Below are 24,978 nucleotides of genomic sequence, written 5' to 3' on the forward strand. Positions count from 1 at the left end.
TAAGTATACGCATTTGTACACATGCAAAATGTGTCAAACTCTAAATCAGGCCCTCAGTATATCATTTTAAAATTATAGTCAGAGCACCATTTAAATTCAAACTTCATCACATACATGTTCAGTTTATTAGCCAATCACATCTCAGCAGCACAAAGTACTTCAGGGATTGTGTGTGGAGATCCTGGGTGAGACAGTCATGTGACCACTCGTATGATTTTGTCAGTCAAAATATGTATGTATGTGACAAGCACAATTCTATACTGCGAGGATGGGGGAAGTTGCAAGGCAAGTAGCCACAGACGAAGTTAGATAATGAAAGGAGTACAGAGTAGTGATGGTAAGCTCCTATAAAACTGTTGCAGGAAAAGTGTGGTGTAAACGCATCTCTGTTGTGTAAGCCTGTTAGGCTGTGATAGCTAGTGAGGATTTCTTCAAAGTGAGGATTTTGTACAAGTGTATTCAAAATTTAGATAGCATAGTAAGAGCTACACAAGAGTTGAACAAGAGGATAACAAAAAGGAGAATATTCTATCTGGAAACACTGCTACATGAAGACAACATTCAACAATCATCTGCGAGCACTGAAATCCTCCACAACCTGCATTGTGCACTGCCTGCACACACCCTGCTGATCTGTTGCTCAACCTTATTTTGCTCAACCTTATTTAGCTAGACACTCTACACTATGTATCTCGCGCTCCGCGCACTATTACCATTATTACGGCAGTTTTTTCGCTGGATTTCAGCTCACAGCTCCCTGAGCCGCGAGCTGAAATCCAGCTAACTACTACCGTAATAACGTTAATAGTTTTAACGCCGCGACAATTGAATATGCCCCTATATGGTGTATTTAGTATTTGGGTATTTTAGAGGCTCTGATCGGAAAATTACTAATATTAAAGCACAGCAACGAGCAGCCAATAAATTAGAGATAAAATGCAGAAACTCTGTCAAGAAGTGTCTAGGGGTTCTTACATTGTGGCCATGACATTTAGGAGTGAGCTCCTTTTTTTTTTCTTTCAGGGAAAAAAAAGGATAAGAACAGAACGACCATTAATCATAAATAGAAGGTGATAAATACTCAGGTGTGAGGAAGTGTATCAAAGGAAGTAGAAAAAAGTGTAGGTGGAGAACAACCTTAATATTATTGTGATTGTTCCACATTAATATACTGAAGAACCACTGGCAATCCATGTATAAATTATAGATTGCCCGGGATCATTATCAAGTTGGTGTTTACAATCTTATATGTATAAAGTACACCACACTAAACTGAAAAATGAAGATATGGAATATACAGATTGTGTTGCAGTGACTGCAGAATTTGAGACTTTACCTAAAAGGAAATAATTGCTAGGAGCGAGGAAAGAATAAGATGAAATGATTCCTCACATGGTGTGTGTGTGTGTGTGTGTGTGTGTGTGTGTGTGTGTGTGTGTGTGTGGGTGTCTTGGATAAAGACACAGAGAAGAGAAAATTAATTTATTCTCCAAATGTTATGCTGAAGCTAAATAAAGTCAAGAGATCTCAGAGAATAGCTCCTTTCTCACCATAGACAACATGTGGCAGTGTGTTTGCTCTTTGTCTCTGCTCTCCGATTTCTGTTTTGGTGTCTTTTCCATACGGTTCGTGAGAAAACGCAACTGCAGTATCTGTTTTGTTCTGGATTAGGTCAGCTTGCTGCTTCAGATGAATCTTAAAGGCATTAGGGGGAAACACATTTTAGGTTAAACAACATGAGGGGCCAAATCTCATCACGCACAAGTGGAAGGATATTGATGAACAAGTTAACCCGTGCATGATACTCATGCATTCTAGTCAAATCAAGCTACTTAAGGCGTTAAAAAGGTTCTTGTCATGCATTTGGGGCTAGCCCAGGCCTCCTCAGGGGAAGAGCGTTACTTCCCGACGTAAGCGCCCTTTTTTAACGTGGTTTTGTCCACGTCACCACCTCATCATTCTTCTCCATCACCTCATCCTTCATCTTCATTAATTTCAGGTCAATTGGATGAGCCCTTTCTGAGAAAATAGTTTTTTCCACACACACACACACACACACACACTAACACACGCCGCTAGGCTTATGTATATTAGGCACACATTTTAAATTGTACTAGAGAAAGAATAGCTAGAATTTGACCAGTTGCTATGAGCAACACCTTATTTTCTTATCACAGATGCAGGCATTAGAAATACCCACTTCAGAGAACAGACCCTATCAACTTATATATATAAGCCATGCATTCCCTTCAAATATGAAATGTAGCCTTTGATTGAACATTTTAACGTGAAGTGTAATTTACAGTCTATTTATAACACCAATGTACTGCATTTCACAATTAATTGCTACTTCGCACAAATATTTAGAGTAAAAAACTGTGAACATGCTTTTTTTCCGAAAATCACCTCTGTCCTGTCTTTGTTTTGTTTTTCAGCCTCCTCTTTTACAATTCTTTGCTTATTGATGGGGTGCTCCTCCTTAAAGCTTTGTTGTTTCTGTAGAGCCATGGACATCCAGGCAGGCTGTGCTTTGCTCTCAGTTCCCTTAACAGGCTCTGCTGTCACAGCTGGAGGAGTATGTTTCTCTGGTATCATAAAACATAGATAAATATCAGCAAGTGTTCTACACCCATTATGCTGTACAGTGATAAAACAAGGTATTATATATACACATGTGTTTTTGTAGTTGGAGGTTATCTTAACAGATATCTATATAATCTGTACAATAGGTTTACCAGGCAGCCAAAATGCAACATGCACCTTCATAGTGAGTAGATGCATTAGCTTGCTATAAACTTGCAAAATAAATGAATGTTTCTATATTTTCTTGAACCTCAACCCCAGCCACACTTTAATGTCATGTCCAAAATGTTTTATCACAGTCAGCCGCAGCAGGACATGTTGGTGCATCTTCTTATCCATACTTGCCAACTCTCCCTGAATGTCAGGGAGACTCCCTGAAATAGGGGTGATCTCCCTCACTCCCTGAAGAGTCTGGCATTCTCCCTGATGCTGATCCAGTACAAAATGTGGTAGGCTTCGCCATCTGTGGTATGATGACACAGTTCAGAAATTGTGTCCTATGTCCATGTATTGATGCCTATGGAGGTGGCCATTTTCATGAGACCAAGATTTAATCAAAGACTGACAGGTAAGGCAACGTGACTTCAGTAATGGAGACAGAAATGTAAAAGACACTTCAGTCTCTAGAGATTCATAGCTGCTTTTCTTTAATGCATAGTTACCTCCGGGAGACTCTCGCATTTCTGGGAGATCTCCCAGGAGAGTAGGGCAACCTTCCCGGTTCTCGTCCCCACAATAGATAAGTTGGGGGGGGGGGGCTTAATGACACAAATATTGTGTCATCTGAGCCCCGCCCCCTGCTGTTAGTGGCCAAAATCGTGACAATCATTTAGGGGGGCGGGGCCAAAATGATGTGCATTGTCAAGCCCCGCCCCCACCTCCCCTGGGATCTCCCTGAAGCCAACAGGGAAAAGTTGGCAAGTATGTTCTTATCTAGTTCATTGCCGTTTCCTTTGTGTAATTTCAAGCATTTCAATTGTAAAGCAAAACCTCTGTGTATTAGCTGATATGGACCAGCAATGGATATTTGGAGGGGGGGGATGAGGGGTGCCAGTGCTGTGGGACCAGCTCTTGTACAAGGTCCAGATCTTTACAGCTCCAACATCCCCATCCCTTGGGTATTGCCAGTATTATAATTATACTGCAGACCTACAGTGCTAAAAGAAGAGCCACAGACGTTGAGAGAACTATAATGTGGAGGATGAGAGAATCGGTGGGAGGAGGGTGACAGAACAGTGGAGAGAGGGGATGAGAACCATTGGCTAGGAAGTGAGAGAACCTTGTGCGAAGTGGAGAGAGAACAGTGGAGGAGACTGGGAGGAAAGTGATGCTGAGGAAGGGGGTGAACGGGTTTGAGAAGGAGCACAGAGAATGGAATGGGGGGGTTGGCTGGATGAGCGAGATAAAAAATAAAAAAATAATTGAGGAAGATAAATGGAGGCCGAAGGTGACAGAGAAGAGTTATGATGTGGATTGAAGTGGATGTACTGTCTATGGGGTGACCTGGGTGTAAAGTGTGTTTGTAGGGGGGGGGGGGGGGCGGCTACCAGTATAGTCTGCTATTAATCAGTGTATACTATATAAAAATGTTTTCAAAACATCCGGGATTTCACTTGAAAATAATGCAATAATCCTCTCAAGGGTAGTGGACTGGACTGAGAGTCCTAAATTTTAAAAGATATTATCAGCCTCCCCACTAACAACTTGGATCTCTATTGAAGCTGATGCTACCAAACTACTCTCACTGTCCTCTCTCCTATGGCTTCAGACCCTGCCAAGTTAAATGTCATCAGTACGGGACAGGGCCAATAATGTTTATGTCCTTGCTCCACAACCTTCCCCAATTGTTTGTATCTTTGGCAGCCTAAGCTTTCCCCTTTCATAATACATTTTGGTCTCGTTTAGCAATTCCTCCCCCCCCCCCCCATCCACCCGCAGGCTCTACGCCTATCCCTCCACATTGGTCAACTTCCTCTTCTCATGTTCCGCCTACTTTTTTTTTCCCTATTTCTGTGGGTACCCAGATCACCTATGACAATATCTATCCCCCTCTCAGTGGTTAGGTGGTCACAATAGATAGCTTCCAGGGCCCTGCATATATGAAGGCCAGCCCTGCATGAAGTCCTACCATTGAGCTTCCTCAATAATAAAATCTCCTGGTTCACAGAAAATATCAAACTATGTCATGAGTACGTACCATACAGAGGAAAATAGTTTACTGTTCTTGTTACAGGAGCCTAAAGTAAAGTCTTTCTAGCCAAAAGTTGATTAATATATTTGCGGTGAGGTCGTTAGTAACCTTATAAACACTGAAAGTGTTGGTCCAGAAATATGTAGTAACTTCAACACATTAAGGGCTCATTTAGAGAAAACACATATGTGGCCTGAATTTGCACATAAAAGGTATCAATGAACCACACTGATACTGTGAAGTTCATCGATACCCCACAAGGGGTATAAACACAAATAGCCAATCAGAGCGGTTTTCTTGTGCTCTAACCAATCAGAGCAAAGCTACTCTTGATTGGTTACCTACATGATTGTGTCGCGCTGTAGCTCCTCAAGGAGCAATTTCTATTCATCTATGATGACTTTTTTTTATTTTCCAGCCATTGGATTGCTATAGAAAAAAAGAAAATCAGAAAGAAAATGGAAAATAAAGAAAGGATTTCCCTGCTATAGTGTGACTATCCCAGCCACTCATAGTATGGTATTGGTTGCGACTTTTGCATAATAAATAATAATCAGAGGCACCGAGGAGGGGCTGTAGAGGATACAAAGTATCGGGGAGATACTATACTCTTTGTACATGATTTTAATTTACTATATCCATTTCAGATTTGCTAAACCTTTACATGACAAATTTATAAAATTATTCAGTGGGTATGAGAATCCCATCACACTGCTTGTTGTTCATGGATTCTATAAATATAATAACATTTTGTAAAACCTTTATGGAAATAACCTTCTGTTAAGTGTGACTAACTGTTCCATTTACATACCTGACTGCAATCACATAATATGGAGGAACAGGAATAATGGAGGTCTATACGCCTGGCATACATAGCTCAAATAACATGTCCTCCTTTCAAAAAGGTACTTAGCTATGCTTATATTAAACATGTTACATTTAAACTATGTTTCATTAAATGCAATATTATAGGAGACGGAAATGTGCATTACCGGAGAATATAACATTTGGGTAGATAAATATCCACTTCATCAAACAATAATGACACAAATATTCTATTGTGTATGTAATGACACCGTACACTAACATATACAACGCTGTGTTACGTCTTCATTTTTGCTAACTAGCAGAATCTGGTGTGCTGAAAATAATGAATCTTTGGATAAAAGGCAAATGAAAAATGTTACATAATAAAGGATAATCAGGAGTGCCAAGGAGGCAGGGTTTATGCAACGTACAGAGTCCTGGACTTCCCTTGGTGGCCTGGTAGTGGCATATTATGGTGGGGGTGGATGTGGCTCTGGCCCCAGCTGAACCACATTATAAAGGCTGGGCAAAGTGACTGAGCGAACCAATAGCGCAGCATTGGCTTTTGCTAAAACAGAGCACACTGTCGAGGGTCAAAAAGCGGCAACACCAGTGGCCACGACTACATTTGGTGGTCCTAATGATAATACAAAAGAGGAAAGTGATTCATGATGAACCTAAATGCTTCCCCCTAAATGGAGGTCTTGCTGTGGAAACCATGTTTAACACCACCCATTGTTTTTGTATGCTATTTTTAACAACAACACATTCAAAAAGCATGTCACTCTGGAGTCAAATGCAAACTACATTTTTGAAGAGGCTGTATCTCGTACCTTCAATTATGACTGTACATATCTATATTTAGGGTGCTGGTATTGGATTAATTATTTGGTCAACTGATAAAGTGGTAAAGCCACACAAAATAATCATATATTTAATTTGCTATGGAAGAATAAAAAAAAATGGTTAAAAATGATTTTGTTAGTTGGAGAATTCAAATCAAAAGAAAAGAATCACAGAAGAAAAAGATATAAATGCGTGCATTTTGCCAACAGACCCAAATTCTGGTGACCAAAAGGGGTCTATCCTTACACAGAAATGGATGTGTTTGGGCAGGCTCTGGCATGGCCTCAATTGCCCAGTTGACAGCTATGGAACTTTTACACAAGTTTAACACTCATTCAATTTGGCGAGACGTCCCATATCCGAAATTTTGCTGTTTCTACATGTAGGTCATTTAATGAATGTTTATTGTAATCTGTGCACTTTAGTAATTATAGTGTTAAAAACGGAGCTTGTTCGACAAAATCCATTACGTTGGGATACCTAAACAAAAGATTCACAATGCAGCACTTGACATTGGAGATGTTGGGAACTGTGCCTCTGACTGCCTCTATCTGAGGGCATTGTACTCAGGGGTGGGTCTAGTTATACTGCTGCCTGGGGCAGCAACTGAGATGGTGCCTTTACCACAAAGCTTTGTATATGAATTACATGGACTTTAAGAAACACGCATCCTAATTTTTAATAATTATTGGGACTACCGAAAAGGTAAATACCAATAATTTATACTTTTTACAACAAGTGAATAAGCATTTTGTAAATGAATTCAATTCATTCGGTTGTCTAAGAGAGATGCATTAGGTTGCCTCATTAGGCCGGGTACCCATTGCTACCCACTGGCATTTGAGAAATGCAATTTCAAATGCCAGAGAAAATGTATTTCAACCGCATACACATCTGTCATTGGATTCACAATAACTACCACAAAAAGAACAGAAGAGAACAGAAAAGTAGTTCATCCAACTCAGATACAGAATGTGGAGCTCACCAATGGTCTTGTGTAAACTGGGTCTTCTATCAGGCATTTTAGTTTCAGTCTTTGCCTCAGTAGATTTTGATTTCTTCTCTTGATTTGATCCACAACCCGAAGCTTCTTTATTTGTGTTATTGTCAGCAACTGTAATATTTTGCAATACAGGCTTTTGGAGCAGAGATGGTTTTGCTTCTGACACGTCAACTGCGTCTGCTTTACATTTCACTTTCTCAGTTTTTGAGCTAAGAACGCTGTGGTCTTTGTTCACCACTTCATTTAAGTCATCCTTGGAGGATAGCAAATACCCTGTTTTTTCCTGTTTGAGCTCTGCACTGTGTCTCTTCACTGTGCTTGCTTTTGGGTTTATGCCATCCCTGTATCTTAAGGATAGGGACGTGGATCTTAACTTTACAAAAAAAGGGTTCTTCTCTTCAGTACCTGTTTGTAAGTCTGTAACCACAGATAAATCCGTGGTAGCTGGCACAGCACTCTGGTTGGAGTTAATGTTACTAAAGACACTGTCAGTGTCAGCCAAGGTCTCCTTTTTCCTACCTGTGGGTTTATTTTCAGCACGGTTGGTAGCCATTTTGGATTCCTCTTTAAATGTCTCGGACTTAGATATACCTGGTTTCAGGACAGACAACTTAATGTTTTTCAGAGCATCACCCTCAGCATTTGCTTTCAATGAGAAGCTGCCAGTCCGAGGCCTTTCCCAGGCTGACGATACAGAAAACTTTCTTTGTGAACCTGATTCTGTGGGTGACTTTTCTGATTTTGTATCTACATTGCCAACCTGGTTATTATTTTCTTTATCAGAGAGAGGTTGATCTGTGGTATTTTGGGTCTTTTCAAACAATGAATTCTGAGAAAGTCTTCTCCTGGTATGCAGGAACTCTTGGGAATGTACAAGAGGAGCAGTCCTTGATATTGGGACAACAATTTCCTGAGCAACAAATGGCTTTTGACTTTCTTCACCTGGTACTATGTTCTCCATAACTATTTTTTCATTATTAGCTAAAGGTAATATGGGGTAGACCTCTTTGTCTATTAAAGGAAAGTTGGCAGAGGCATTTTCACTTATTCTCCTACTTGACCCACTCACCAATCCAACCTGAAGATTTAGCTTTCCATCCAACGCTACACTCGTAGCACTTACAACATTTTTAGACTGCAAAGTTATTGCGTTGACTACATTCAGTTCAGAGGATTTGTCTTGCACTACTTCTGGGAGACTTTGTGGTTTATTTGCCACTACGATCTCTGAACACACTTCTTTATCTACTTCTAACTTCAATGGTGACGTAGAGTTTACATTCAGGCCGTCCTCATTCTGCAGATCATCAGTTTTGTCAGGAGTCTCTGCCTCTACAGAACTACAGGTTGTCTGTTCTACTCCAAATGTTGCAAAATCTTCCTCTTCCATACTGGTGAAACCAACAATTGATTCTTCCTGTAGTGTCTGAAGACAGCGAACAAAACATGTTATGTCACTCAAAACAAATAGCTAAAATAGATGAAAATAAGGTTAAACATAAATGTACTTAGATTTGTAACAAGTTTTAATATAAATGTACTTTGTACATAACTACATATTTCTAGTCATGGGCTTCTAAATTTACGTTTGCTTATTTGTACCTTAATAGATGCAGTTCTTTATTCTTAAAAGGAAATTAACAGTTTTGGAATGAATAAACTGTCAATAGTACAGTTCTAAAAGGTGTTTAGGGTCCTTCCATGTGCATTATTCTCCACACTTGATCAGCCCCTTATTTTTCTGTTTCCCACATTAAGTATATTCCTATACCTATTATCTGTAAACTTACACAAACAAGGCCACATGGTACATTTGATGGAAAGCATTTAGGAAAATGAGTGCTGAAGATAAAACGCTCTGTAACCATAGTGACCAACACAATTCTGATTGTAAACTGTCTAGTGCAGTTTAAAAAATGAAAACTAACATCCTATACTGTTACTAAAGGTTACAGCACCTTTGTATCTACACCAGCTTTATAGATGCTTAAGCTTAAGGCTCTATTCACATATATGCGTTTGCCTGCAGGAAAAGTATATTTATAAAAGAGGAAAAATATAACAGTCGTAGGTTTGATGCTTGTGGCAATCTATATTTCTTGTTCACATTTGAGTGTGCATTCATGTTCAACACTCTGGGAACAGCTGGTGGGTTGCAATGTAGTACAAGTTGGACCTTCATATATCACCTGTTTTTAACACAAAGAGACTTAGAAATCTGATACACAATATTAGGTGTCAACAAATCAATTTTACATGATTACCTCTGAAGGCCTCCTAATTTTGCTTGACCTCTGATTCCTAGGTTTCACCGATAGCCTATGTCTAGCAGCAGAATTGTCCAAGAAGGTAGAAAACTGAGGAGGAGAGCTGAAATCCGTCGATGGTGAACAGCTGGTGCTGTCTTTTTTCTCCTGGAATCTTTTATGTGCATCTCTCAACTCATTTTCATCTGGAGACAAAGGTCTTGAAGAGGTTTCTGATGAGATCTAATATGGGCAAAATGAATGTATTTAAAAATGTGTATTCCTATTAAGTGGATATTTTTGTCAATTAAATCTATTTGTCAAGCTAGGACACTTTCCAATGAGAATTTATAAAATAATCATGATTAAAATATGCAATCCCAACTCACTCTCACTTGTCATCCCTTTATATCCACCACCTATATCGATAACTTTGGCCACTCATGAGGGGGTCCAGGAGGATGAATGGCAGAGTCTTAGTTCTAAACTGCCCACAGGAGATAAGGGCTACAGGGGCACACGCAGGGGAAGTTTCTGAGTCTCCAGAAACCATACCCCCCCCCCCCCCTCCGCGGATCGGTCGGGCAAAATGCATGTTTTGGAACATGCCAAATATTTTTTCTCTTACAGCACCACCGCAACGCTTCTGTCACAGCGCCGCGGCTGCTGTATATCTCCTGTTCGGCGAGAAGGAGTTGCTGCGCATGCGCGAGCGCAGCAGCTCCTCCCTTGAATACCCGGCATCACTGGCTGGCTTCCCTGGGGCACGGTAGGGCTATTTCTAGTGTCCCTACAAACATTAAATAATAACAGAGCTTCAGATACTGGCACAATGAATCTGATGTAGTTTTTTTATTAAAAGACCAAAGACTCCATTTCTGGGGAGTCTGCAGGGTATGCAGAGCTGTGTTATTGTATATAAATATTGTGTTATAGGATTAAAAAAGTAGAGGATTCCTCTACTTTTTTAATCCTATAATACAATATTTATTGTGTGTTATCAATGCTATTTTGATTTGCGGTATCAGTGTTAGTTTTAATGTGGAGTATCATTGCTAGTTTTAATGTGGAGTGTAAATACTCATTTTACAGATAGGTTTAGATTGTTTTAATGTACAGTATTTTAGTGTGTGGTAGCAATGATTTTTCATTTCATGTAAAATGCTAATATAATATATAATACTTGTTATTTACAGTAAAAAAGTTTATGTTAACATCTTATTGTGGCGCTTTATTTTTTAAGTTGTATTTTTGCTTTGTTCAGAATTCAACTATTTGGAAACCCCCCCTTAAAAATCCTGCGTTTGCCCCTGGGCTACTAATCGAGACAGCAGAGGAGACTGGTTCCCCCCTGATACCTGGAGCTCAACATTGTGGGAACTGGAAGGGGCATAAAAAGTAGTGCCTGGGAGCCATGCAGAGAATTGAAAGCGAGAGGAAAAGCTGTGGATTACAGATCCTACTGGACTGTCCAGGTATGACCAGTGACAAGACCGATCACAAAGTTTGAGAGGGCTCTGTTAGATACCTAAGCCTTTGCAGATCTCAGCTCTGATGTGTGCCTGTTTAAAACAAGGTTTGAATTGGATGGAAGGGGCAACGGATGTGTTCATCGGACAGTTTGTACCTAGAGAGTACAGTCATGGCCAAAAGTTTTGAGAATGACACAAATATTTTTTTTTTTGTGGTGGCATTCTGCATATACTCCAGAATGTTATTAGAGTGAGCAGATGAATTGCAATTAATTTCAAAGTCCCTCTTTGCCATGGCAATTAACTTTATCCCAAAAACAACATTTCCACTGCATTTCAGCCCTGCCACAAAAGGACCAGCTGACATCAGGTCAGTGATTCTCTCGTTACCACAGGTAAGAGTGTTAACCAGGACAAAGCTGGAGGTCACTCTGTCATGCTGATTGAGTTAGAATAGCAGACTGGAAACTTTAAAAGGAGGGTGCTTGAAATCATTGTTCTTCCTCTGTTAACCTTGGTTACCTGCAAGGAAACACGTGCAGTCATCATTGCTTTGCACAAAGAGGGCTTCACAGGAAAGGATATTGCTGCTAGTAAGATTGCACCTAAATCAACCATTTATCGGATCCTCAAGAACTTCAAGGAGAGAGGTTCAATTGTTGTGAAGAAGGCTTCAGGGAGTCCAAGAACGTTCAGCAAGCGCCAGGACCGTCTCCTAAATTTGATTCAGCTGTGGGATCAGGGCACCACCAATGCAGAGCTTGCTCAGGAATGGCGGCAGGCAGGTTTGAGTGCATATGCACGCACAGTGAGGCGAAGACTTTTGGAGGATGGGCTAGTGTCAAGAAGGCCAGCAAAGAAGCCACTTCTCTCCAGGAAAAACATTAGGGACAGACTGATATTCTGCAAAAGGTACAGGGATTGGACTGCTGAGGACTGAGGTAAAGTCATCTTCACTGATGAATCCCCTTTCAGATTATTTGGGGCATCTAGAAAAACGCTTGTCCGGAGAAGGAAAGGTGAGCACTACCATCAGTCCTGTGTCTTGCCAACAGTAACACATCCTGAGACCATTCATGTGCGGGTTTGCTTCTCAGCCAAGGGAGTGGGCTCACTCACAATTCTGCCATGAATAATGAATGGTACCAAAACATCCTCCAAGAGCAACTTCTCCCAACCATCCAAGAACAATTTGGAGACGAACAATGCCTTTTCCAGTATGATGGAGCACCTTGTCATAAGGCAAAAGTGATAACTAAGTGGCTCGGGGATCAAAACATCGAAATTTTCGGTTCATGGCCGGGAAACTTCCCAGCCCTTAATCCCATTTATAACTTGTGCTCAATCCTCAAGAGGCGGGTGGACATTAAAAAACCCTCATATTCTGACAAACTCCAAGCATTGATTAGGCAAGAATGGGCAGCCATGAGTCAGTATGTGGCCCAGAAGTTGATTGACAGCATGCCAGAGCGAATTGCAGAAGTCTTCAAAAAGAAAGGTCAACACTGGAAATATTGACTCTTTACATAAACTTAATGTAATTGTCAATAAAAGCCTTTGACACTTATGAAATGTTTGTAATTTTACTTCAGTATACCATAGCAACATCTGACAAAAAGGTCTAAAAACACTGAAGCAGAAAACGGTGAAAACCAATACCGGTGTCATTCTCAAAACTTTTGGCTATGACTGGGTGGCATGTAAAGCATCTCTGTATTGATAGGTGCCCTACATGTGACATATGGTACAGTGTAATTGAGGTTATTCTTAAAATACTTATTTGGTATTTTTAAAATAAAAACACAGGGGAGAAATAAATTGTGTGCAAAGTCCTGTCAGAGCTTAACATGATGAGGTTACAGTAGTAAAACATGGCTCATTTTTGCTTACACCAAATGATTGTGATTGTGGAATTGTGAGAGTGATACTTTAGGCAAGTTGAACTTTAATACATGTAAAGAGTTAGTTGCAGGACAGTATAAAGTACATATTTATTATTAAGTAAAGCATGCTTGAACACATTGATGGCTACAATAAGATTTCTACACCTTGCTGGTCCCTAATGAAATCATTCCTGCGCCATGCTTCAGGAGTGAGAGCATCTGAGCATTAGAAGAACAAGTAATTCTCCAGTAATAAAAATATGAATTTATTATTATTATTATTTTATGTACCTGGCTTAAACTGACCTGAACCACCAGCTCCAGTTAAATACATAAGCTATTGTTGTTGTAATTAAATTAAGATTTGATGGAAGCGCAAATGAAGCGTGTAATGTGTGTAAGAAACTACAGACCCGAGTCATTAAGGAGAGCAAAGCAAGAAAAATTAGTAACTTTGCACCTTGGCAAAACCATGTTGCATTCGGGGGGGGGGGGGAGCTAAATTTAGAATGTGGGGACAGATTTATAGTTGGGATAGGGCATGTCCTAGATGACCTTTCAGTATAAAAATAAAGTTAGCAAGTATTTGTGTGCTACATGCGAACCAGTATTTAAGTTGTGTGCAAAATAATAAACTAATTTGCAACCCTTGCATTGTAACATGGTTTGTCCTTTTTTGCCTGGCTCTCCTTAATGCCTCAGGCCCTACATCTGTATTTTTTTACCTGTACAAAATATAAAGATTTTTAAAAAAAGTCTATTTTTACACATTTTTAAAACATAAATCAGTAATTAAAAAAAAATACAATTACAAAAAACAAAAAACGAGACATTGCATATAAGTGTAACTTTTATAAACCTACACAAATTAGAAAAATAAGTAAACAAATATAAAAGGTGTAACTATATGGGTGAGCTAATTGGGTAATTCTAATCATGGGTAGAATAATAAAATCATTTATTAATATTATATAAATTTATTTTCACATAGAGGTGTGTTTGATACCACACCCTTCCTGCATCAGTTTGGCAAGGCTCACATTACTACTCTGTGCTAATATGAGACCCTGCTCCATGCACTAGTTATCTCTCAGAGCTAGATTTACTAACAATTGAGTTTGGTGGAGGTTTAGTGGTCCAAACCACCACATTTACTACAGGGCGGTTTGAGGCTGCAATTTAAAATAACTAGCGATGTGTGACGGATTGAAAAAGCTAAACTGCCGATGGTTTGGTTAAAACTGCCATCCATACCACCATCCAAAAGACAGGACAGGACAGTTTTAATATCTGCTTCAGGTTTCCTTGATAGTTTAAACATGCTGTTTGAACGATTTTGCCATTCAGAACAAAAGAGAAAGCACCATTGACATTTAAATTATTTGGGCAATCATTATTTATCGATTAAGGGGCAAAATTAATTTAATAATAAATTATGGGGGAATTTTTCCCATTATATTAAGGGGACAAAATTATTTAATTATTATATTATACGGGCACTATGTAATGCCAAATTGTGCAACATAAATAATTATATCCACCATTAACAATCACTTATTATATATTCAAATTTTCCCCATAAGTTATTAAATTTAATTAATTTTGCCCCTTAATAATGATTGCCCAAATAATTTAAATGTCAATATTGCTTTCTCTTATGTTCTAAATGACAAAATAGCTCATACAGCCTGTAGCATGAGCAATCTCGTCACTCACAACCACCTGTGTTTTTTGGCCGTTTGAATGGCAGTTTTGTTGGCGGTTTTGCAAACCCCAGCTTAGTAAATCTAGTGGTATGTATGTTCAGCATTGCTAAAATTGGGATGATGATTTGTAAAGTGGTGGTTTTGAAAAATGTCAATTCTGTCTGTTTTAGAAGCAATTTGGGCTTTAGTAAATCCGGCAGTTTCGCCAAAAACCAGCGGTTTCACCAAACCGCCCTTTAGTAAATTTAGTCCTCAGTCTGTGGTTGCCAGCTTAAACCCATTCTTCTTCTTACACCATGACACTGTCCCTGTCAGATGAAGCCTTGTCATCAGTTACTCAATTACACAAATGTGCAGGTCACGACCTCTCACAAGATCAGCACACTTGTCTGGTGCTGTAATCATTTTCAAGATCTAATTGGTTGTTTTATCTCCAGCTACTTCCAAACTGGTGACACATGGATGATCAATAGATAAACATTAATAAAAAAAAAGGCAATTTCAGTCTAGACAAAATTAGCCTAAAAACACACTTTATCTTTTCTTTTGCCTAGTGTTTCCAATGTAATCATAAACAATAAAAAGGGTATACATTCAAAAATGCTATCAAAACAAATAAAAAAAAACAATATACTGCTCACATGGATAATAAATAAAGAAAACGATTCTCATTTGAACCGAGACATAGTAAAACATGACCAAGTCACAATCGTACATCAATGGATCGAACATGCATTTTCTTTGTTATCCAAATTCTCTGGTAGTGAATGCAGAGGAGCAGGACAGGCCTTAGAGGGCTCATGTAAAACACTGAGGGTGATATTGGTCAAAGGTGCAAATCTGCAATAAAACCATAGTTACCAAGCAACAATAATATTTCATCTGTTTAGGGACAGTTAGACCATGAAAGAAAATGTCCGATTGGTTGCTATGGTTTTAGCACTCATGCATACCTTTCAATAATGTTAGTAAATAACCATTACAACTGAGCTATATTTTATGAGAATGGAGGTACATTACCTGATCATCCTCTTCACTGCCTGTTCCTGCTAAGCTCAGAGAGCTGTGATGTCTATGAATGTCAGAAAGCTGAAATAATATAAGAAACAGAAAAATATATATTAAAATAACCTAACTAGATAGTAATGAATACTAAAGGCAAAACACAGTAACTAGAAGAATCACCTTGCACAGACGAATTGTTAGATACTTGTGTCATTTGATAAATGAGTGTTTGGAGAAGCAAGGTCGGGACCTGTCATTATGGTAGTTCATGATTCATTGATAAGTCTAAGTCTAAGTCTAAGTCTAATTGACATCCGTATTGTCATAGATCATATTTCATTTGCCCTTAAACTTGCTCAAACATATTATATCTTGGTTATTTAGTTAAAACAGTGGCCGGATACAAATGGTGGGTAAGTCTTACTATTTTACAGAAATTCTCTGCAAAAAGACAAAACTTATACCAGGGAAATACTTTATGATTGCTTTGGCTGCGTACTATATTGATGTGCTATCAATTTGTTACATCAGCCTGCACCCCTTCATCATACCAGTCTGAGTGCCCATATTACACCAGCATGAACCCACTCATATCAGCTGAAACCAGTCTGCACATGTCATTAGTTCAGCTTGTGCCACCCTCATTACACTAGCTTGTACCACCCTCATTATACCAGCCTGTGCTCTCTCACTACACCAGTCTGAGCCTTCATATTAAGTCTGCATGTGTCCCACATTACATAAGTGTACACAATGTTATTTGTCTAGCCCAGACCTGGCCATCCTGTGGCTCTACAGTTGTTTTGAAACTACAAGCACCAGCAAGCTTTGCCAGTAGATAGCCAGCCGACTGCTGGGAAAGCATGCTGGACTTCATCAACATCATCATCATCTATTTATTTATATATCACCACTAATTCTACAGCGCTGTACAGAGAACTCAATCCTTTATTGCATGCTGCGCCCCTTTATTGCATGCTGCGCCCCTTTATGATGCTTTTTCTACCCTTTATTGCATGCTGCGCCCCTTTATGATGCTTTTTCTACCCTTTGTGTCTTCTCTTTATTGCTGCACCCCTTTATGATGCTTTTTCTTCCCTTTGTGTCTCCCCTTTATTGCTTGATGCGCCCCTTTATGATGCTTTTTCTCCCCTTTGTATATCCTCTGTATTGCTGCGCCCCTTTATGATGCTTTTCTACCCTTTGTGTCTACCCTTTATTGTTGCGGCCCTATATGATGCTTTTTCTTCCCTTTGTGTCTCCCCTTTATAGCTTGCTGTGCTTCTTTATGATGCTTTTTCCCCCCTTTGTTTCGCCCCTTTACTGCTTGATGCACCCCTTTATGATGCTTTTTCTCCCGTGTCTCCCCTTTATGATGCTTTTTCTTCCCTTTGTGTCTCCCCTTTATTGCTTGCTGCACCTTTTTATGATGCTTTTTCTCCCCTTTATTGCTTGCTGTGCCCCTTTATAATGCTTTTTCTCCCTTTTGTATCTCCTCTTTATTGCTGCGCCCCTTTATGATGCTTTTTCTCCTCTTGGCTTGTGTCTTCCCTTTATTGCTTGATGCGCCCCTTTACGATGCTCCCCTTCACTGACTTACCTTTCCGGACCATCAGGTGATTCAACTTTGTTCTTATTTATTTATTTGTGGTATGGCGGAGAAGCAGCAGATGGCGGCACACTTACCAACGTCTCGTGGCACACTGGTTGCAGAGCACTACTACTTTATATCACCAGAACACTGTATGATGACGTGCAAGATCATGGATGTAAAATACCCTATATGCTGACTGTACTCTACGCTTCTGAGAACCCAAGATCTCAAGTAATGCTCATAACACCTACCAAGAAAATATTTGGAACCAGCTCACACAAATCCCTATATTTCTGTTCTCAGACCAGCAGCACAGTTTTGTGGATTATTTTACAGGAGCATAGATGAATAATCAGAATGCTCGTGTTATGAGATTAAGACTATGGGCTAGATTTACTAAGCTGCGGGTTTGAAAAAGTGGGGATGTTGCCTATAGCAACCAATCAGATTCTAGCTTTCATTTATTTAGTATCTTCTACAAAATGACAGCTAGACTCTGATTGGTTGCTATAGGCAACATCCCCACTTTTTCAAACCCGCAGCTTAGTAAATCTAGCCCTATGTCTATATTTGAGCCATAAAACGAGCGAAAACAGCCGTTTTCTCTGGAGAACAGCTATTGCATCATTTAACGCAGGAGAAATCAGATTTACCCTCATTAACCTACTTTTCGTTGGTTACCGCAATCCCCACAGAAATCTATGGGGACTGCAATGCTAATGATTTACAAAGCAGCGAAAAGCGTTTCAGGATGGCGTTAGTTTAACTGTTCCTATGGGATCCAGTGAAGCCGGAAAGGTCCCCAGCCGGGCCCCTTTGCACATGCGTGGACTTTAGCTGCACATGTGCATTTCACTTGTAGCAGTAGGTAAAGAGTAAAATTATTTTGTAGAATAGAGGGGTCTCCCAGAGCAGCCCTGGCATAGTAAGTACCTGTGGTACAACATTATGTATTACAACGTTATGCTGCAATACAGTTACCTGTTGCAGTGTACAGAGCACAAATAGTAAATACCTGTGGTACAACATTATGTATTACAACGTTATGCTGCAATACAGTTACCTGTTGCAGTGTACTGAGCACAAATAGTAAATAGCCCCCACACTCTTTGTGAGGCCCGGGCACAGGTTTCCTATCCAGTGTTCTGTTCAGGTGCGATAGCTTTGGTTCTCTGAGACCTCACTGACACTAAGCTTACAGCTATGCTGATTAATAAATTACCCATAGTACTTTATTAATCTCCCTGCAGATTACCAGGGGAAAGGTATACAGTACTTCCCAACTGGATACATTTTCAATGAAAGTCCCTGTGTACTGCAATACCTAGATATAGCTTTAGGTAATGGAATAAGTGCTTTAAAAAAGGAACTGCATGTTATTATGTTATTCCGTATTATAAAGTGCATTTTACTTATAAGTGTGGTTAATAGGCATAAAATGAACCTTTTATAAATAATTAGTAATAAAAGTACTTGCCCTGGTTTTAATAGCCTCATGTATTAGAGACATTTCTGGAGGGCTATGTGGTAGTCCATCATCTTCAGAACTAGCCCCGGTATCGTCAGTCCGCTTACTGATGAGTCCAAAAGGTGGTGGTCCAACTCTTATGTTAGACTGAAGTTTTAACTGAAATTGAAAATTTAGTAATTTTAGTATAAATTCCTAAATTCCAAATATTGACTTCTATGTGCCTTTTTTTTATTAAGAGATAATGGCTTTGTTGCAGCGTTAAGTAGGAGAAGAATATAGAGATGGCAGGGGGGATGAGGAGAAAGGAAGATGTGGAGAAAGATAAAGAAAATGAGTAAGAACGAGAGAGAAAAGGGAAAGTGCAAATGGTGGAATAAAAGGGATACAGGGCAGAACAAGGGACTGGGGAAAAGAAGTAGAGTGTGTAAGGGAAAGGAGAAGGTTGAGAGGGGGTTTTGTAAGAAAATATGGGAAAAGGGCGAGAAAGAGAAGGAGGTAGAGAAAGAGGAAAAAGTTGATAAAGGGGGCTGGGATTACATAGAGACAACAGGCAGAACATACTGGTGAAAATAACATCAGAAATAATGGACCATTGCACATTTTACTTTTCTTGTATTGGGTATTGGAATTGTCAGTATCTATTCTAATTCTCTGTGTATTATCAATGGTAACATATCACTTGTTCTGGCTATAGGATACATCTCTCACTACTGGATTTCATTCTGTACATTTAACACAACTGTATTGCTCGCTTTACTGCATTTAATTCTCAGTATCTATTTTAGGTTGTATTTAAGGGCAAATACAAGTTGTTATTCTCTATAGTTTAGTTTAGAACATACATCATGCATATAGTACAACTTTTCCATTCAAATCTCCTCTTATGGACAACTTCACAGGACCACTTCCTATGCTCTGTGTGCAAGATGTGATGGTCAGTATCAACATATGTCCACAATAAATGGGCCGTGTTTATCTGCTTTGGATATATGTGATACATATGTTCTGTTAATATAAGTACTCTGGATATATTTTGCACCTAAAATATGCATTTTGTATTTGATTATGTGGTTTGTTCTTCTTCTAAATAGATATTGATATTATAACAATATTATTTTACCTACATTCCAACCCCATATCTGATACACTGGACAGCACAGTGATATACAGTTACATAATCCCAAAGTCTGATTACCTGGGAGTTCTTACTCCTGCCACCTAGGATTGCTTCCGTTTACAAGTATTAAAAGTCTAGAGAAGCTAGCTTAGTAACATATAATCATACATGTGTAAGTTGAAGGGAAATTATTTAGGTTGGTTCAACGTGTTCTGGGACACAATTGACAATGAGCTGTGTGCAGTACCTGCAAGGCTCTGATGCGGTCAGACACATTCTCCTGTGAGAAGACACGTACTGGTCGGGCAGTCTCTTGCACGGTCTCTGGAATAAAAATGCTGTCATGTGAAACAGCTCTGCTCCCCAGCACACTAGCAGGAGCCCTGTAATGATATAACCCACCTTGTTACTTTATCGGAGGAGAAAAAGAGAATATTACAGATGATGTTACCATCTTTATAAGAATATATTCCCGACATCTGTAGTTTATTTTAAAGTACAAGTTAAATGTGTCAAAAAAAAAAAAAAAGGTCTCAACTAGCACCACCTTGCCACATTCTACCTCCTCCTATGCTTTATTTTGTCCAAAACAAAGCATAGGAACACAAAGAAAACACACAAAACTTATCTTTTTGTTGTCTGGATGGCTGGGTGAACAGCGGTGTTTTTGGCTGTCCCTTTAAGATCCCACAATGACACCACTATTTGGTGTAGAAAACACAAAATAAAGAATCCTTGCTCCAGGCTTCTTAAGCAGTAGCTGTTTTATTTGCAGCATACAACAGCACATCACAAACATAAAGGGCCATATTCAATTAGGACTCGCGGGTGCTCCTATAAAGTGCCATTAAGGTACCGCAACATCGCGGATTTCTGTGCGCAGCCCTATAGAGTGCGTACAGAAATCCGCGATGTTGCGGTACACGAGCTCGTGTGACCACGCCTAGTCGCAGCCGCGAATCCTAACTGAATATGCCTGACACACTATCTCAGCACACAGTCCCTGACTATCGTCTGGCTGCTGGTCAGCATTGGAAGCCCCAACAGATCCCACAATCCTTTTATTCACAAACACACAACACAGCAATCACTTGCACCTGTGTGTCTATGTGCTGTGGGAAAGACTAAGGGGTATATTTACTAAACTGCGGGTTTGAAAAAGTGGAGATGTTGCCTATAGCAACCAATGAGATTTTAGATGTCATTTTGCAGAATGTACTAAATAAATGATAACTAGAATCTGATTGGTTGCTATAGGCAACATCTACACTTTTTCAAACCCGCAGTTTAGTAAAGCTAGCGCTAAGTGGCAATTTAATCCTGGCTTCAGCCTGTACATGCAAACTCCCTGGGATTTTAGAAAGGTCTGGCAAATAACCCCCCTTACCACAATATGTATACATGTTTTATATATACACACATATATTATATATATATTACAAACATTAGCAAAGATACACAATGGCGCGTAACTCAATAATGATTAATTGTCCAGGTAGTCCATAGTTTATAAACACCTGCCGATGTACAGGCGGCTGCCAATTTCCAGTTGTACCATATGGTGTTTCTGGAAAAAAATCTAAAAGCAAAAGAAAAGGGATAGAGCTCCAAAACAGTGTAGTACTGTTAGAATGACAGCAATACTTTTATTAACTAGATTATGCAAACCAGAAAGATGGAATATTACAAGTGTATCAAATACTTTTCCCCAGAGTATTCCAAATCTCATAGCAGACTCAGAGACAGGGTGATTAGAAGCATATAGGGCAAGAAAAAGTGCATAGACCTCCGTGATTTAACCCAATACACCAAATCCGTCCAAAGGTGTATGTGCGTACCAGAAATATAAACTTTATAGCTTATCTGCATGTAGTCCTGAAGTCTTTATGTGTTCACTGTTACTCCATCATTTCAGTTGATCCAAGCTGTATAGTTTTCACCATCCATAAAATCCAACCCCTTGATACATATAAAATTTATATAATAAAATATATATATATATATGCTTCTGTGGGAATTTGTGCCCATTCATTCTGTAGAGCATTTATGAGGTCAGGCACTGATGTTGAATGAGAAAGCCTGTCTCGAAATCTTCGTTCCAGTTCATCCCAAAGGTGTTCGATGGAGTTGAGGTCAGGGCTCTGTGCAGGCCAGTCAAGTTCTTCCACACCGAAATCATCAAACCATGTCATGTAGTCCTTGCTTTGTGCAGTGGTGCACAGTCATGTTGGAAAAGAAAAGTGTCTTCAATAAACTGATGCCAGAAAGTTAGAAGCATAGCACTGACAAAATGACTTGGTATGCTGAAGCACTAAGATTGCCCTTCACTGGAGATAAGGGGCCTAGCCCACACCATGAAAATCAGCCCCATACCATTATCCCTCCTCCACCAAACTTCACAGGTGGCATAATGCTGTCAGGCAAGTAACGTTCTCCCAGCATCCGCCAAACCCAGACTCGCCCATCTCACTGTCAAACAGAGAAGCGTGATTTGTCACTCCACACAACATTTTTCCACTATTTCACAGTCCAGTGTCTGTGTACTTTACACCACTCCATCCGACGCTTAGCATTAGTCATGGTGATGTGAGGCTTGCATACAGCTGCTCGGCCACGGAAACCAATTCCATTAAGCTACCGCCGCACAGTTTTTGTGCTTACATTAATGTCAGTGGCAGTTCAGAACTTTTCAGCTATGGAATCAGCAGAACGTTGCCGACCTTTACGCACCATGCGCCTTAGCAGTCGTTGACCCCGTCTGTGATTTTAGGTGGTCTTCTGCTTCATGGTTGGGTTGCTGTTCTTCCTATATACTTCCACTTTCTAATAATATCACCTACAGTTGACCATGGAATATCGAGCAGTGATGAAATTTCACGAACCTTCTTATTGCAAAGGTGGCATCCTATCACAGTACCACGGTTGAAGTCACTGAGCTCTTCAGAACGACCCATTTTGTATCACAAATGTTTGCAAATGGAGACTGCATGTGTGGAAACACTCTTTTAAAATGAATAAGGAAACATTAATCCAGTGTCTACATATATGATCTGGGTGTGGTGGAAAACTTTGAAGGGTATGTTACTAGTGTGGCGGCCATCTTGAAGTCGGCCATCTTGAATGCAACTCTAATTTTTAAATGGGAAGGTACACTAGATTAATATTTCCTTACTCATTTCCGTTTTAAAATTGTGCTTCCACACTTATGGACCACCCTGTATATTAAAACAGTGCAAATGCAAATACACACTTAGTTGACCACTTCCTGTAGAATAGAACAAGAACATTTTACCTCATTGTTGAACATGCAAATGCTACATTCTTTCACCCTGCAGATGTCCATTTTGCTGCTGTTATTCACAGAGAGCGCTAGACATTAAGAAACTGCTTATTATAGATACATGGGCCAATCCAGCACAGTTAGGTGGGATAATGTACCTATCATCTGACTGGATTTACCAGCCATCGTGGTCAACATGTGAATGATCCCAATCAGATCATCATGATTGACCATTTTACGTGTTGGCGGACAGATGCAGACCAGCACAGAATAGCATATATGCTTGTTACAGCCGTGTCACTTGTGGGTGCCTGAGGGCTGGTACAAATACACACTGATGATGACAACGACATTCGCCAGCATTAATGCCAGTCTTCTGATTGGCTGAGTGTGATTACACCTCTTATGCTGGTAGGTGCGTCATCCATTGCTCATGCTTATACTATGGACCTGATGCGGAATTGGAAGTATGTTGGGCATAATTTACGATATAAAAAAAAAAAGTCACCTACAACCATATGCTGAATGATGGGCATCTCAAGATACACCCAGCTCTGCACCTGTGCTACATATGCCAGGTTTACGTCACACCTACAAACACTGAGATTCTTACAAATACGTCATAAGCACAAGAAATGTTTGTGCACCAGGACAGGGAAGAAGTAGGCTGAAAAGAAAGGGCTTAAATAGAGAAATTACATGGAAGAGAAGGAAAAACATGTGGACAAAATGAAGGAATGAAATAGAGATGAAGGACTGACAAAGCAGGTTTACCAAAACGTACTCAATGTCCTCCTCAGAATCATAATCCGCACGCAGGGAGTCTGGGATGGCGACATCGCTAGCAGACTGGCTCTGCTTCAGCCCACTACTACTCAACGCTGGCAGCGTCTCTTTCCTCTTCTTTTTTCCAAATAGTTTTTTAATAGATTTAAAGTTGAATTTTTTTTTCGCTAAAAAAAAAAAAAACCAAAGAAAAATGTCAACCAATAATATACTTTATTAATGCATTTCCAATATAAATGTACTTGTCTCTAAGCCAGCTTGGAACTATCGGGGCTTAATGGAGCTGACATTTCCAGTCCCAGAATATAGAAAGGTTCAAAGAGATCAGCAAATCTGCAGTTCAGTTCTCTGGTTGAGTCACACTATTGGGCCAATAATTCTATGTTCTATTTATTTCTTAAGCGTCTTATAATGGGCTGAAACAGAAAGACTGCTAAAGGTGGGATTTTAAAAGTAAATAAAGTTGTTTAAAATGTTGTTATGAAACAAATACCATGCATGTATGTTTTGTGTTGCCACAATTAGAATAAGGTTACATGGTAAATATATTAGTGAACTGAAAGTTTATTATTGATGTTTATGATAAATTTTAAATATGAGTGATAATAAAATAGTATGGCAAAGATATATAGTTTTAATTCTGCAATTATTTTATGTAAATCACATTGTTATAATTAGAAGTACTAGAGTAATGTCAACTTATATAACATCTTGTAAGTCTTTCTGTATTTCATATAAGTACAGTGTACATAAGGTATACAGTTTTTCAACAATGGAAACAATAACAGACAACATAAACATGTTGTAGAGCTGTACTGAGTTAGTCATCCCCTGAAATAACAAATTAGTGGAAACAACAATACATACATTACTATTTTCTATATATCTGATGCAAAAATGATGTGCATCTGCTTACTATTAAGTAATGACAACAACAACAAAAGAAGAGATGAGCTTTACTGAAAAGAAAACTGCTTATTCTGATAAC

General features: G+C 39.4%; 1 protein-coding gene across 2 annotated transcripts in view; it reads right to left on the reverse strand.

The window, feature by feature from the left end:
• CRACDL (CRACD like) overlaps nucleotides 1-24,978 on the reverse strand; it is a 76,469-nt gene that overhangs the window by 9,783 nt on the left and 41,708 nt on the right. For both annotated transcript variants that reach the window (XM_075200147.1, XM_075200146.1), the window contains exons 3-10: nucleotides 23,989-24,157; nucleotides 20,172-20,307; nucleotides 18,814-18,963; nucleotides 15,758-15,826; nucleotides 9,695-9,919; nucleotides 7,413-8,856; nucleotides 2,407-2,585; nucleotides 1,551-1,695 (exon numbers count right to left, since the gene is read on the reverse strand). In XM_075200147.1, coding sequence (XP_075056248.1) covers nucleotides 1,551-1,695; nucleotides 2,407-2,585; nucleotides 7,413-8,856; nucleotides 9,695-9,919; nucleotides 15,758-15,826; nucleotides 18,814-18,963; nucleotides 20,172-20,307; nucleotides 23,989-24,157 — 2,517 coding nt within the window. The remainder of the gene's footprint in view (nucleotides 1-1,550; nucleotides 1,696-2,406; nucleotides 2,586-7,412; nucleotides 8,857-9,694; nucleotides 9,920-15,757; nucleotides 15,827-18,813; nucleotides 18,964-20,171; nucleotides 20,308-23,988; nucleotides 24,158-24,978) is intronic.

This window comes from Mixophyes fleayi, chromosome 2 (genome assembly GCF_038048845.1).
Source record: "Mixophyes fleayi isolate aMixFle1 chromosome 2, aMixFle1.hap1, whole genome shotgun sequence".
In the NCBI taxonomy this organism is placed as follows: Eukaryota; Metazoa; Chordata; class Amphibia; order Anura; family Limnodynastidae; genus Mixophyes; species Mixophyes fleayi.